Raw genomic sequence first — 16361 nt, 5'->3', positions numbered from 1 at the left:
CTTGACTCTGTGGCAAAGGCTCTTTAATTACCACAGCAAGTCTTAATTATGTGGTATGTGGTTAACCACACAGTTAGGAGGAGAGGACAGCTCTGTTTGCTGTGATGACGTTTTGGAGACAGAGAGGCTCTTCCCTGTGGCTTCATTTCCTGTAAAGATCACATGCTAGCCTTCTTGCATAAAGCCATCTTGAGGAAGCAGTTATACAACTCTCCCTAGTTCTGTTGCTAATAAATGGGTCTTGGGGACGTGTTATTTAGTTTGATTTTTTTTTCTCCTTTTGGAAATAACAGTGTGACATTATCATCTCTTGACTACCCACAGGTTTTGATTTTGTACTTCCCTTTACTGAATTGTAAATTAATTTTAGACAATAGAAGTATCACCAGTGTTGCTGCTGAAGTTTTTAAATGTTGTATATGAACATGCAGTCTCCACCCAGTAAGAGATGTGGATTCCTCCCACACCCCAAATATGTGCTTGTTAGATTAATTGACAGACCTAATTTGTCTCCACATGTGCGGATAAGTTTATATGATGGACACCCTGTGTATGCGTCTGTCCAGGGTTGATTGCTTCTTTGCTTCTGATATTTCCAAGATAGTCTCTGGCTCCCTTTGACTTCAAACTGGATTCATCCAGCTTGTGACTGTTATTTTTTCGTTTGTTTAAGTGAAATGAATGACTTACAAAAAGTACAAGCTTAAGCTGAATAAGCCAGTTATCACCATTTGGCCTTAAGATGTTCTTATGTGCCATTTTTTCTTTCAGTATTTTTGCAGAAAAGTCATTTAAAATAATATGGTATCAATTTCGCGAGTGCTTCAAAGTCAGGACAGGACAAGATAGGTATCTGTAAGCTGGCTGGTCGATTGTGGATGTTTGACTGGCATCAGTATGCTCACGTGGAATGAGAGACCACTCTTTAAATCGGAAAGGTTAGAGAAGTGAGCAGAGACTGTCTTGGGAAGAAATAAATTATAACCCCACATGGACATTTGTGCTTTCCTATAATGGGGCATTATCTCTGTGATAATGAAGATTTGTAGCGGTGATTGTTAATACCACGATACTAGTCTCATGGAGCCAGGCGTGATTCTCAAACAAGAATACACATCTGTGGACAGCCTGTTTAAAAGTGTGTAGTGAATAACAGCAAGATCCTGGGCTGCAAAAGCTACACACAAAGGGCTTCTTCATCAAATACTCTCCCCCAGTTTCTAGAGTCTGTTTGTTTTAAACCATGGTTGGGATTTTATGGAAAAGAGCAAAAAAATACTGAACAAAACACTTGATGCCGAGAAAATTAAAGCTAAAATTGGTGTCATCCATTCAGGAGATTAGTAGTACAATATAACTGGAACTTAATTAATTTGCATGTTGTAATGAGCAGTGCAATAGAGGAGACAGACACACACACAGATATATAGACCACTGCAGCTACTGAGCTCCACATGTTTGTGAAGTGCCTCTGTCTGCTACAATTTCCTTCTTTCATTTTAACTATTGCATTGCTATATAACGTAACAGCAAATAGTTTAGATAAGCATTGTGGTCTATGGATATACAATGTTGTAATGAAGCAGCTCGTTTGTCAGGGTATGTTTGAATTTCCAATTAGACAGTAATGTTAAATTCTTTATTGATTTAGATGTGCAGTTGAAAGGTGGATGTTGTGCAGCCTCATCTATGCATCTACTGCTGGTGTTGGGCAGATTTGTTGATTCAGGTGTTTTGAGTTCTGAAATTTGTACCTTCTGTGGCTCCTCCTTATCTCTTTTAACGGCAGTCCTTTTGACGGAGTGTGACACACTGTTTACTTCGAACACCCATTTTGCATATTTTCATGATTGTAGCTGCCAGTTCTTTCAGGCTTATATCGACTCTTACACTATTGTCATAACCCTGAGCATACACAGAACCTGTGACATTGTATCTTTCACATTTACCACTTATCCATTGATGCCATTAAATGTAAATGTATAATCTGATTGTTTCAGATTGTTTATTTTTAAAACTAGGGGGCTTCACTCGCCAACCCGTGTGTTTGGTTTTCCGGATACACACTTTTAAGATTTTTTTTTTTTTTTGAATTGTTGCTATTTCATTTGTTTCACTTTTATTTCAGAACTTCTGTAAAAACAATATTTGTAATCTTGAGTCCCAATATGCTGAATCTTTTTAATGAGGTCAGGATAGGTTTCTCTGTTTGGAATTTCAACACAGACAAAACGATCTACATCATCAGCAGTTAATCATTTTTTTTTTACAAAGTAAAAAAGTAAGTAGAGTTCTGCATTGGACTTCTGTCTGTAAAGTCCTGCTATTTTCCTCTCACAGTTCCAAAAGTACATGGGGTTACCAAGGTGATACCCTAGCAGACTAGGTTTTTGTACAAGGGCTAGACAGAACGTTTTTTGACTCCTGGGGTAAATTTAGGTTTTTAAATAAGCAGACAGATAAATATATATACATTAACAAAGTAACCAATAAATGCATGTGCAGTAAACTCAGTTTTTGAAATTCTCAAGATTCTTTATTTCTCACATGCATAGTTATACAGGACAACATGCAGTGAAATGCATCCTGATCCGCTTATCAAAAACTCTGCAAAGTTAGAAGAATATCAGTTAGATTAACAAAAAGTCATAGATTGAAAGATAACAGTATAGTAGAACATAATAAATAAGTAAAATTATGTGAATAAAGTAGAATTAAGTGTTAAAGTGCAATAGTGTAGTAATTATTGTGCAAAACCAAAGTTAGACTGGTGCATAGTTAAATGAGGCAGTTTGTTTGTTTGTGCTACTGCGATCTTTACTTTTTTATATTTTCTAATTTTCCTACTTTCATATCCTTTTACTTTCTCAACATGTGTATAGCGCCGTTTTTTTTTTTTTTCTTTCTTTCTTTCTAATTTCCCTGGTTTCATAGTCTCTAACCTGCTCTGCATGTGTTTAGCGTCAACGTTTGTAAACATCTTTATGAAGTTCTACTTTGTCTTTTACTCATGGTCATTTAATTCTGAGCCGGATTGGACGTACTTTTTTTTCCAATTCCACTTGTTCCGGGCTGATAATTACTTTCCTTATTTTCTGAATTTGCAACTCGATTATTCTTTTTTGCTCTTTTTTTCTGTCCAACACATTTGAGTCTCTTTTCTCTGCGCTGCTTTCTTCTTCGCTTATATGTCGACATTTAATTTATAACGTACTGTCCTTATACACTTTATATGCGCTGAGAGCCCTGGTTCTGTGTGTGCTCAAATCCTTCACAAGACTGAATGTTTTACTGCCTATTGTCCTATTTGATAGATTGTAAGTAGGGCGTGTCTTTGGTCTCGCGGGTCTTTAAAATGTCTCCCAAGAAGATCACGTATCGTAGACTTGCTTTTTGCTTTCCAGGACAGGATTTCTTTTTATAACAGATAGATGTGTAATATGCTCTCTGTACATGTGATGCACATGTATATATCTAATAGGGTCTTTTATTAGACTTTTTATCTCTAGGCAGTTCATCACAAACAGAAGCTTGATCTCTGTTGGGCCAGGTTAACAAGAGCACCACTTACCTTTGCAGTTCAAAATCACCACCACTGCTTTGTGTGACATCTTCATGAGGTGTTGATTGGTTGAGAAATGTAACACTCAGTGAACCATCTATTTGTTCAAACACAGTTTTAAGTAAATATTTGTTTCTATACATATAAATTATATGTCTGGGTTCAGGGAGACAATGATAAGTGTTCAGGATGGGAACTGCGTAACCTCTAGCCGCATCTTATTCCCAGTTCATCTCGGTTTTGAAGGAGTTTCCTGTCATCTGTAAAAATGTGAAAGTGAAATCATTGGCCTCTTTAGACTCAAGAGGTCAATGTTGCTTTATTTTGTTGTTTAATAAACAAGTCTGTTGTTGTGTGATTCTGTGGCACTACTACTAAGATTGCTGAATTTCCCTGCTGGCAACATTAAAGTCCGGGGACAGATGGGAAATTGGTGTTCAGATTTTAGCAGGAAACAAAACTGTCAAAACAAAACTACAATGGTCCATGACCGGTATATATGTTACAAAGTGTCATTATCATATGATATCAGCTTGATTTTTGTATGCAGGCTGTGTATCCATGTATATATATATTGCAGTTTGCATGCCTAACATATGCATATACTAACTTTTAGCATTCTCCATCTCTTAGTGTACAGGACTCCCCCAAAAACCACAAAGTAATACAATGACCACAAGTCTATTAATAAAGATGTGCCGAAATAACAATAAGCAGTATTTGAACAAAAAAAGTAAATGAAAACATGAAAAAGTTTCAATGTTTTACCGTTGTTGCGTTAACACAATAGTGGTTTGCTCCAGAATTGCAATAAATTAGCCTGGCACCACACAGTCTCTGAAAAATCATTTATTTGAATTGTGTTTCTTCTGCGAAGAGGAAGATAGCTTTAAAACAAATGTTTTGTGCTTTTCGTGATGGGTGGTTAAACTTTTATATTGCTTGGTGGAATGATAGATACTAGCAAAAAGAAAATATTCTCAGGATGATACATGGGCCCAACTCTTTGAACTGGATACCAAAGGACAGTCCAACCTCTTCACAAGAAAAAATTGTTTAAGGTTTACCAGTTATGGTCATTACTTTTGGTAGGTATTACGCTCACATGGTACATAAACCTGAACATTCCACATTGAAAAAAGTTGCAGAAGCATCTGATAAAAGTTCTCCACAGAATTGTTAATACATAATTACATAAAAGTTTAAAAAATACAGAAAGGAATCATTAAGCTGAGGTAGACTGTTGTTCACTCGTCCTCTATGCAATCCGGATTCTGGTCCCTCTGTTTTACGTGTACTTGGAGTCCTTTTAAAATGCCACTGCTCCCAAATGTTTTCCTATTAAAGACAAGGTTATTGAGGAAGTCGAAAATGTGACTGTACTTGTGAGTACAGATGTCAGGCTGTTACAAGGGGATACATACCATTGTTTCCTGATGCAAGGCTGTTAGTCTGACAAAGGTTATGATTGGAAAAATTTGGTAGGTAGTCCTTCTAATAAACAAATGTTGGTTTGGTCTGTTATTCTTGAAAGTAAAGACAATGAAAGGTGCTTCTCCCTGCTGCCAAATTCTACTTTGGCCGTCCCACACTTGAAGGCATGGATGACACCGAGACAATTTTAATAAAGTGTAAAAAACACTAGTTTTATTAGCATTTTTTGTATCTCTCCAAAAGGCTAACTGTGTGTGTACTTTCTTTAGCTCAAAAATGTCAACATTTTTATTCAGTAACCAGCTGCTGCTTTAAAATTCTTCAGGTTCTTCTGTCACTATGTAAAATGGAAATTAGAGTTAATAACAAGAATGCAAAAAGTAAATTGCCATAGAAACACTTATTTGTTTGTAAGTTAGTAGTGTACATGAATGGAGAAAACAATAGAACAGCTGTTATATTTGGAAATGGGAAACAAATAAACCAAGCTCTTTTCTATTATTTCATACAGCGCTTCTGTACATTACTTTTCCTGCCATTATTCTTGAATACAACATTTTGGATTATCTTTCCACTAAGGGTACTTTTCCTCCATGTAAAAAGATAAAATTCTCTCTAAAAATACTTTCATTGTTTTAACAATGCATGTTATTACTAAGATACTTTCTAAGGGTGTTTAGTTAACCAGGCCTAGTACTGTAAGTAACTTTATATATATATATATATATATATATAGATATATAGATATATAGATAGATATATATATATATAGATATATAGATAGATATATATATATATATATAGATAGATATATATATATATATATAGATATATAGATAGATAGATATATATATATATATATATATATATATATATATATATATATATATATACAAATTTTCAAGCTAATTGCGTTATTTCATATTAGTGACTTTTGGCCTCAAATGATTGAAAGAGCCAAAATTTGGAAATTTTCTGCTCCTTCATATCTCATACATATGTTCTGTTGGATATGTCAAAGGAACTATAAAGCAAAACGTTTTATTCCCCATTGTTGATTCACTTCTCTGTTGCTCAATTAGCAGCCTATGAAGAAAAAATAAACAGTTGAACTGTACACCTGTAAGTGGCTTTGAGTAAGAAAACCCTCAACCTGAACCTGCCCATTTTTATATAAAACTGGAGCCTATCCTGGAAGCATGGAGGCACAAAGAAGGAACCAACCATGAATGGAAAATAATATTAGAAATCAACCTCGCCTGCTTGTTGTTGTGATCTGGGCATTAACTGGACAGCAGAAAACACACAAGTGCATTACTGTGGATGGTGAACAATTCTGGTTTTAAATCTGTTTGTGAGGCAATTGTTAATCCCTCTGTCAATGTGCCCTGTTAAGTACATTTATTCAAACACAAATATCTGCATATCATGAAAATACTATGTAACAGTTATGAGATTGTTATTTTGTTATTACAACTGCATATATTTTTGGACATGCTGCTCACTGTTCTTCCATTGTGTACAACTCTCCTTGAAAGCAGTACGTAGCTACATGCATGCATGTAAAACAAAAACAAAAAAATCTCAAAGAAAATTTACTAACAGTTTCATTGCTCTCTCACATTCTTAAATATGTTATATACAAACAGACCAACAAAGTTTTCTTTCATATAAAAGTACATATGATAATGTTATAGTCTCTCTTTATCTGTAATTTCACATTTCCATTCCTTCTTTACTTGTATTCCTTAACAGATGCTGGAAGCCGAAGTAAGCGAATGTGTGTAGCAGAGAGACGGCAGCCTTACAGTGGTACTGACTGGTGCTCTGGCGGTGAGAGTGACGAAGATGAGCAAGGCTTCTTCAGTAAGCGCTTTCTTTATTAGAAGGCTTGCATGGCCATGGCTGTTTAATGTAATATGTTGTTATGCTTTACTTGGTTTTGGTTATGGTTAAAGAATATGCTTCAGGTAAGCTGTTTTTCTGTTTATTTAAGCGTATGCACAGTATCTTCTCGTGCCATGGTGCTGCTGCTTCATTATAGGAAGATTCAAATAAAATACCTGTATAGTGATAAGCTTTTAATAGTTAAATTGGATGTTGCTGACCTCGGTTTCGGGGATCTCCTATTGCTTCTAGTGTTGTTGACACTGTGCATTGATATGTCACATTATGTGACCTTTGCAGTATTTTTCAGTTGTAGCCTTCATTTACACAATCTTAATGAGTTGGAGGTAGTCAGTCGCAGGCTCCTGTGAAGTTGATCTGCTAATGTGACATAACCAGCGACTCACTCCAGCTAGTCCATGACTCATCCAAACAACATTAATATGTTTTGATTTTGTCTTTAGTCATGGGCTGGACCTTGTGATCATGAGATCAAAAAAACCAATGAATGCTTATGCAGAAGTAGAAGTGATGACGATTAAGGAATGCAGGTGTTTTGGACTTTATAAACAGAAGGAAAGCTCAACTGTGTGATGTCTCATGTTTTACACTCTGTGACAAAATAGAGAAGGAAAAAAAGGGGCTGATATTGCGGCTGAACTCACATGTACTGTATGTGTTTATCCTTTCATGAAGCATGAACTCAAAATCAGGCACCATGCCACTGGATTCACAGAAAGGGGATGTGCATGAATGTGCTGGAAGGTTGGCACACAGTCACTAAATTTGTCATGGCCAATGATTTTCGTTTGTGTAATTTGACATGGTCCAGTGATGAGATCAGCAACTGTTCCAGCAAAGTAGATATGCCCAACATGTAAAAGTTGCATAATGAAACATCAGCTTAAACTGACTGCCTATACAATTAATTAAAGATGCTGACTTCTGATTAGGGGAAAAAAATATTTGGAATAAATTTATCTTGCACCTTGGAGGTTCCACCACTTTGCCACGGTGTAACCGAAAGATTTTATTAAAGGTTAGTGGTTATGAAGTAGAAAAACATGAAGTGGAAGTATAGTGTTAAATAAAAATGTAACCAACCCCACACACATTCCACAACACCCCAACAAAAAATAATACTAACACCACTTGCCTTCTGCATCTTCTCTAAAAACAATGTAAACCACATTCGAGCTATGTGGAAATATGTCATTAAGTGCATTTTTTTCAATTTCATATTCTGCTTTCAGATTTATTCCATTTTCTTCTTTATTTTAGTCACACTGTACATCTTTAATAATAGTTAAGTCTGAACTTTATTTCTTTCGGTCTTTCTTTCTGCTTTCCAGATTGCAATTCTAATGATGTGAAACCCCAGGACTCTCATCCATCTAATGCAGGAATCAGCAGATCTTCCACTCCTTCTCATAACTCTGTAGGGGGGCAGAGTGCCGCACCCGAGTCAGCTGGCAGCCAAAAGACACCATCTAAAGTTGTTTACGTTTTTTCCACAGAGATGGCCAACAAGTAAGTATGGATATAAACGCGTGTGTGTTTGGTGAAAGAAATGTGCTGTTTTCTTCAGTCTCATAAATATTAAATTAAACATGAAAAAATCTGGTCCTTGATTGTAAAGGAATTTAAAAATGAAAATAAATGATTAAATCATTGTAAAAATGTATGCTTTACTACAATAAAAGATGACTGTCTTATAAACTTCTGTCGATATACTATTGACACAGTAACATTTTTTAAAAATACTGAATTCATGGTATACTAAAAGTAAAAAAAGTAATTTTTTAAAATACAACTTAAGACAATGTGGTTTAGCACTAAAAATATAAAAAACAATACACACCAAAAATGTTTCTTCCTCAAATGTACTTCTGTGATTTCTGATAGAATGTAACGTTTGCAATAGAAAAATAAATGATTCATTTAATTTGGAGTGATCTGTCAGCCTCACCGGGCCTCTTTGGGATGTGGCCGAAAACCTACATGAACATGAGATGGAAGTTCCTTGTACCCACATACATGACTAGACTGGGATGCCCACTCAACCACCTAGAGATGAAAGGCAGAAACCTTGACTAGTGTGCTGCCCTTGTGATATTGCTGTTGTGGTATTGGTAGTGCTACCATTAATATGCCATAATTATTCTTGCATGGTTTGTCAATTTGCAAGTACATCGTAAAGAATTTTGTACAGCTGAAATATGCAGCATTGTGAGCTAATTTCCCCCGAAGCAAGTACAGAATAAATTCCTTTTCAATCAGTCATTTTTGTAAAGTATTAGGGTAATATGTTGTAGGTGGGTATGGTGATTGCCTTCATTGACTCTAAAGCTATTGGCTGTACTGTGCATCCTACATTTAAAATGCAGTTGTTAGGAATGTGCCTCAGACCAAGTGCATTGTACCCCCGCCAACTCAATTACTTTGCATTTCTCTATGTAGGTCTATCACTATTACTAACTTACAAAGCAGCTGTCAATACTGTCCCAAGAATACTCTGTGCTTCTTACCTCAAATAAACCAGTGAGACGACTAATATCTAGCTTCACGAGTTTGGGTAAACTTTATCTTGTTTTTATAAGATTTAATCTCCATTAAATCCAGCATAGGTCTGTTCATGAGGATCTATCAGCTGAATCATTTCAATCAACGTGTAGGAGTCATTTTACCTCCTTTGCTTTCTAGTAGTATTCTTGATAACTTGACTCTGAAATTCTTTACTGTGTTGCATCTTGTCCGTTTTCAATTGAGTACAGGCTTTCTACATTGCAACATTCCATTTCTCTCAGTATTGCATTGCTGTCTGTACTTTACACTTTTTCCTTGCACTGATGAGTTGTCTTCATAACTCAGTAAATCGTCTTATAATGGTGAATGTCATTAAAAAATGATTATGTAGTGTAGTGATGTATAAACAAATTTTATTTATTTTAACTTTCTACAGGCTCATTCTTAGCAACTGCACAGCATCCATAGGCAGGAAAATTTAACCGAGGTAAATAAGAAGAATTCCACTAATGAAAAAATGCAGTCACATAGGAGTAAAAGGAAAGTAGGAAGCTTGTCTTAATGGGAAAGGCAGGTGAAAGATGAAATCCATCTCCCACAGACTTCTAATGAGAGAATTGTCTTTTATGATCTGTTTGGTTTTTTTTTTAATTTTAAAAATGTGGAGTTCCTAGTCCTGTTAATAATCACCTGTACATGCAATTTAAAGTCTGAGAGATCCTGATTGTTTCCAGAATTAATACAAGGACAGCATTTCAGAACTATGCAAAAGATCCAGTTTTCAACAATTGCTTTGAAATCTAAGGTGATTTGGACAATTAACTCCCACAGCATAAAAATTAGCTTGTGTTAGCTAGGTGATTTGGTACTACTGTACATAGAGATGGAAGCGTTTTTTTTTAAAAAAACAAAACAAAAAAAAGCACCAAAAAGTTAATCCTTTTGAGTCTGTTCCATATTCAGAATCACCATATATAATTTTTAATAAAACTGCAGATATAGGTTTATGGGGGCAGGCAGTACAAAGCCATTCTAGTCTGTAATAGCATTTCTAAGTGTTGAGCATTTGACCACTAAGAGCTGTTAGCTGGCTGGGTCCCTCACTATATTCATAGTTCAATTTATAGTTTTCTGTGCATATCCAATGACATTTAAAAGTAAGGCAGCATTTATGACCTGCTTTGAAAATGTTTTGGCTCTTTCCTTTGATCTCTTTTTGTATAGTGCTCTTTTTAAGGTAGAAGAAACTGAAAGTCTGTCAGCTTCTTATCAAACATATTAAGAGTTCCTGTACCACATGATGATTATTGTTCATTTGAATATTGGTTTGTAAAGCCAAGCATTGAATATTTTTTATAAGCTGTTTATTTAGACAAAGGGGTGTGCTGAATCTCCCTCTAGTAGGTAGGTAAGTAGATAGATACATTATACGTTATTTGTCCCCAATGGGTTTTTATGTTTGTTGTGGAAATGATATTTGGAATCTGTTGGCTGTCTGTCTAAGGAAGGAGTGGAAAAAGTACATTAAGCACACTGGATTTCTGAAAGGGGACAACATAGATCTCAGACTTGCATGTGCAGTTCAGTAAAACGCATGCTAATCTCCCATGACAGAAATTAGTTTACCTGTTTCCATATTAAGCAATACAATGCATAGCCATTTGTGTAATTGCTATTAAACTGCAGACCTTTACTGAGCAGTGGGTTACACATTTTCATATGCGACAGCTTAATTTTGGACTGCACACTTCTCATGATTACCCTTTCCCTCCAAAGGCATTTTTGCCTGAATTTATGCAGTACACGCAGTGGTTTTAAATACTTCTTAAGCTTGAAATGAAAGACCGAATTTTGAATGGGTGTTTTTTTTTTTTTTTTTTTTCTTTCTTTCATCCATCCAACCCGCTATATCCTAAGTACAGGGTCACGGGGGTCTGTTGGAGCCAATCCCAGCCAACACAGGGCGCAAGGCAGGAAACAGACCCCGGGCAGGGTGCCAGCCCACCGCAGGGCGTTTTTTTTTTTTTTTTTTTTTTTCCCAGTTTTCTTAAGCCAGTACTGTTATAACTTTTCTGTTTTTCCCATATCAACCAAGGGAAACACTTGGTTGCTCTTCTCCGTTGAGGTTCTACTGCTGCCATATCAGATGTAGAGATCAGAAATCTACCAGACACTGCAGGCTTTGCATAAACGTGAAGAAAATGCACTTTTTAAAACCATGACTTGGTGGTTAAAAAAAACAAAAAATGTCAACTCGAAATTGGCCTGATTTGAATGAATATGGGTAAATGTGCTTATGTTACTGTGTTTTGCGTTAGTCCGTCTTACTAGTAAGTATGTTGGTTTGTTCCTTAAACCAAATGCTGCCAAGATAGGCAGTGGACTCTTGAAACCCTCAACTCGATAGACAGGTTAGAAAATGGATGGATTGATTCTCTTACAATGTACAGTGCATCCGGAAAGTGTTCACAGCGCATCACTTTTTCCACATTTTGTTATGTTACAGCCTTATTCCAAAATGGATTAAATTCATTTTTTTCCTCAGAATTCTACACACAACACCCCATAATGATAACGTGAAAAAAGCTTACTTGAGGTTTTTGCAAATTTATTAAAAATAAAAAAATTGAGAAAGCACATGTACATAAGTATTCACAGCCTTTGCTGTGAAGCTCAAAATTGAGCTCAGGTGCATCCTGTTTCCCCTGATCATCCTTGAGATGTTTCTGCAGCGTAATTGGACTCAATCTGTGGTAAATTCAGTTGGTTGGACATGATTTGGAAAGACACACACCTGTCTGTATAAGGTCCCACAGTTGACAGTTCATGTCAGAGCACAAACCAAGCATGAAGTCAAAGGATTTGTCTGTAGACCTCCGAGACAGGATTGTCTCGAGGCACAAATCTGGGCTTCTAAACTGAGCAATCGGGGGAGAAGGGCCTTAGTCAGGGAGGTGACCAAGAACCCGATGGTCACTCTGTCAGAGCTCCCGAGTTCCTCTGTGGAGAGAGGAGAACCTTCCAGATGGACAACCATCTCTGCAGTAATCCACCAATCAGGCCTGTATGGTAAAGTGGCCAGATGGATGCCACTCCTTAGAAAAAGTCACATGGCAGCCTGCCTGGAGTTTGCCAAAAGGCACCTGAAGGACTCTCAGACCATGAGAAAGAAAATTCTCTGGTCTGATGAGACAAAGATTGAACTCTTTGGTGTGAATGCCAGGCGTCACGTTTGGAGGAAACCAGGCACCGCTCATCACCAGGCCAATACCATCCCTACAGTGAAGCATGGTGGTGGCAGCATCATGCTGTGGGGATGTTTTTCAGCGGCAGGGATTGGGAGACTTGTTAGGATAAAGGGAAAGATGACTGCAGCAATGTACAGAGACATCCTGGATGAAAACCTGCTCCAGAGCGCTCTTGACCTCAGACTGGGGTGACGGTTCATCTTTCAGCAGGACAACGACCCTAAGCACACAGCCAAGATATCAAAGGAGTGGCTTCAGGACAACTCTGTGAATGTCCTTGAGTGGCCCAGCCAGAGCCCAGACTTCAATCCGATTGAACATCTCTGGAAAGATCTTAAAATGGCTGTGCACCGACGCTTCCCATCCAACCTGATGGAGCTTGAGAGGTGCTGCAAAGAGGAATGGGCGAAACTGGCCAAGGATAGGTGTGCCAAGCTTGTGGCATCATATTCAAAAAGACTTGAGGCTGTAATTGCTGCCAAAGGTGCATCGACAAAGTATTGAGCAAAGGCTGTGAATACTTATGTACATGCGATTTCTCAGTTTTTTATTTTTAATAAATTTGCAAAAACCTCAAGTAAACTTTTTTTCATGTTGTCATTATGGGGTATTGTGTGTAGAATTCTGAGGAAAAAAATGAATTTAATCCATTTAGGAATAAGGCTGTAACATAACAAAATGTGGAAAAAGTGATGCGCTGTAAATCCCTCAGCTAAACTCTTACAAAGCCATGTACAAAGCACACAAGAATACAATTCAAACTAAAAAGTTAGATATTTTTATAGTGTTATAAATAGCTTGCACTAAAGGCTGTTATTTTCCTCCACTCTTTCCTACATCGTTACCTTCAGGTGCCTAGAGAACAAACATTAGTTCTCTGGCAAAAATGCATGTAAAGGATCTGGCAAGAGAGAGGCTCCTTATAAAAACTCTTAATAAAAATCTATCAAATAAACATTCATTTGATGAATATGATGACTTTTCAGGAGGTTTTTGTGTATCATTAACCAGAATTATATTAATACTTGACATTTGTATAACACAGATTTTGTAGTGAAATCACTGCATTTCAAAATATTGTAATGAAAGGTGGCACATATATTTTGTTTTACTAAACACATGAAGTTCTTTATTGCTCAAACTACTGTAAGTCTGAAGGCTGTCACCATTGTAGGATTGCTTACATAAAATGTAATTCCTTCAGTTTCTGTTAGTCATTCCTTCTAATATATATTAATGTGTAAGTTGTACCAGCTCAATGGTAGGTAAGATATGCTGCAAATAAACTAGTGATCTCTGAATTAGTGGGAACTGGAACATCCTGCACAAGGTTACGTCATGCTATGTCATGAAATTTAAAATGTACAGACTCAATATTTTGATTCACAACGTATGCAAGGATAACACATTTGTGTAGCAAGGTTCTGCAACTTCATGCTTAGCCAAAGGACTACTGTAAGTTGTCATTTTTTGAATTAAAGTCTGATAACCAAGGTTCTAAAGTACTTACTACAGCGTAGAGAGATGAAAAAAATTAAGCCTAGTATATAGACCATTCAAAATGTTGAGGTTTTCCATAAAAGCCAAAACTAACTCTTAATGTTTTAAAAAAAATAATTTTTCACAGATCTATTTTACCAAAGCAAATATTTTTGGCTGGCCTGTAGTCTAGAACAAGATATTGTACATTCAGGAAAACAGGAACTCACACACTGATTTCAGATTTTAATGTTTCATTTACCCTCAAAGCTGAAAGTATTACAAATATTACAGTGGTTGTAATGGGGTATATCTTTTGAAGTTTGGCTCCCTGAAATATTATCATTCCTGTTATGCTTTTGGGGAAGTGTACATGCCAGCCCTACACCCTATGTTAAAATAAACTGCTCAGAAAAATTAAAGGAACACTTTGAAAAGGCATCAGATCTCAATGGGGGAAAAAAATCCTGCTGGATATCTCTACTGATATGGACTGGTTAATGTGTTAGGAACTAATGGATGCCACATCGTTTAATGCAAATGAAAATTTTCAAACTACAGAGGGCTGAATTCAAAGAAACCCTGAAAATCAAAGTGGAAAAAATAATGCGGCAAGCTCGTCCATTTTGCCGAAATTTCATTGCGGCAACTCAAAATCGTACTCAGTAGTTTGTATGGCTCCCACGTACTTGGAGGCAAGCTCCCAATAAGATGACAGATGGTGTCCTGGGGTATCTCCTCCCAGATCTGGACCAGGGCATTACTGAACTCCTGGAAAGTCTGAGGCGCAACCTGGCGGCGTTGGATGGACCGAAACATAATGTCCCAGAGGTGTTCCATTGGATTTAGGTCAGGCGAGCGTGGGGGTCAGTCAATGGTATCAATTCCTTCATCCTCCAGGAACTGCCTGCATATTCCCGCCATATGAGGCCAACAACAACAACAACAACAACAACATTTATTTATATAGCACATTTTCATACAAAAAGTAGCTCAAAGTGCTTTACATAATGAAGAAAAAAAGAATAAAAGACAAAAAAGAAATTAAAATAAGACAACCTTAGTTAACATAATAAGGAGTAAGGTCCGATGGCCAGGGTGGACAGAAAAAAAAAAAAAAAAAAAAAACTCCAGAAAGCTGGAGAAAAAAATAAAATCTGTAGGGGTTCCAGGCCACGAGACCGCCCAGTCCCCTTTGGGCATTCTACCTAACATAAATGAAATAGTCCTCTTTGTAGTTAGGGTTCTCACGGAGTCACTTGATGCTGATGGTTATACAGACTTCTGGCTTTTAATCCATCCATCATTGTTGGAACATCATGGTGCTTTGGGTAGATGGTGGTGGCACAAGCCACCACCAATAGGACACCGGAAAAGGAAACAGAAGAGAGAGTAGGGGTTAGTACAAATTTTGAATGAATAGTTATTATAATGAATTGGATATACAGAGTGTCAGGATTAAATTACAGTGAAGTTATGAGAAGGCCATGTTAAAGTAATGTGTTTTCAGTAGTTTTTTAAAGTGCTCCACTGTATTAGCCTGGCGAATTCCTACTGGCAGGCTATTCCAGATTTTAGGTGCATACCAGCAGAAGGCCGCCTCACCACTTCTTTTAAGTTTTGCTCTTGGAATTCTAAGGAGACACTCAGTTGAGGATCTGAGGTTGCGATTTGGAATATAAGGTGTCAGACATTCCGATATATAAGACGGGGCGAGATTATTTAAAGCTTTATAAACCATAAGCAGAATTTTAAAGTCAATTCTGAATGACACAGGTAACCAGTGTAGTGACATCAAAACTGGAGAAATGTGTTCGGATTTTCTTTTCCTGGTAAGGATTCTAGCAGCTGCATTCTGCACTAACTGCAAACGATTGATGTCTTTTTTGGGTAGTCCTTAGAGGAGTGCATTACAGTAATCTAGCCGACTAAAGACAAACGCATGAACTAATTTCTCTGCATCTTTCGATGATATAAGAGGTCTAACTTTTGCTATGTTCCTTAGGTGAAAAAATGCTGTCCTAGTGATTTTATTAATATGCGATTTAAAATTCAGATTACAATCAACGGTTACCCCTAAGCTTTTTACCTCCGATTTGACTTTTAATCCTAATGCATCCAGTTTATTTCTAATAGCCTCATTGTATCCATTATTGCCAATCACTAAGATTTCGGTTTTTTCTTTATTTAATTTGAGAAAGTTACTATTCATCCATTCTGAGATA

At 36.8% G+C, this 16361-nt stretch overlaps 1 protein-coding gene across 3 annotated transcripts in view; it reads left to right on the top strand.

Annotated features, from left to right (window-relative positions):
- bcl9 (BCL9 transcription coactivator) overlaps positions 1-16361 on the top strand; it is a 554068-nt gene that overhangs the window by 505604 nt on the left and 32103 nt on the right. For all 3 annotated transcript variants that reach the window (XM_051926204.1, XM_028800792.2, XM_028800793.2), the window contains 2 exons: positions 6752-6862; positions 8236-8413. In XM_051926204.1, the coding sequence (XP_051782164.1) occupies positions 6752-6862; positions 8236-8413 (289 nt within the window). The remainder of the gene's footprint in view (positions 1-6751; positions 6863-8235; positions 8414-16361) is intronic.

Source organism: Erpetoichthys calabaricus, chromosome 4, assembly GCF_900747795.2.
Source record: "Erpetoichthys calabaricus chromosome 4, fErpCal1.3, whole genome shotgun sequence".
NCBI classification, from domain to species: domain Eukaryota; kingdom Metazoa; phylum Chordata; class Cladistia; order Polypteriformes; family Polypteridae; genus Erpetoichthys; species Erpetoichthys calabaricus.
The sequence above is the reverse complement of the archived record's forward strand: the minus strand, read 5'-3'. Positions and strand labels throughout refer to the sequence as shown.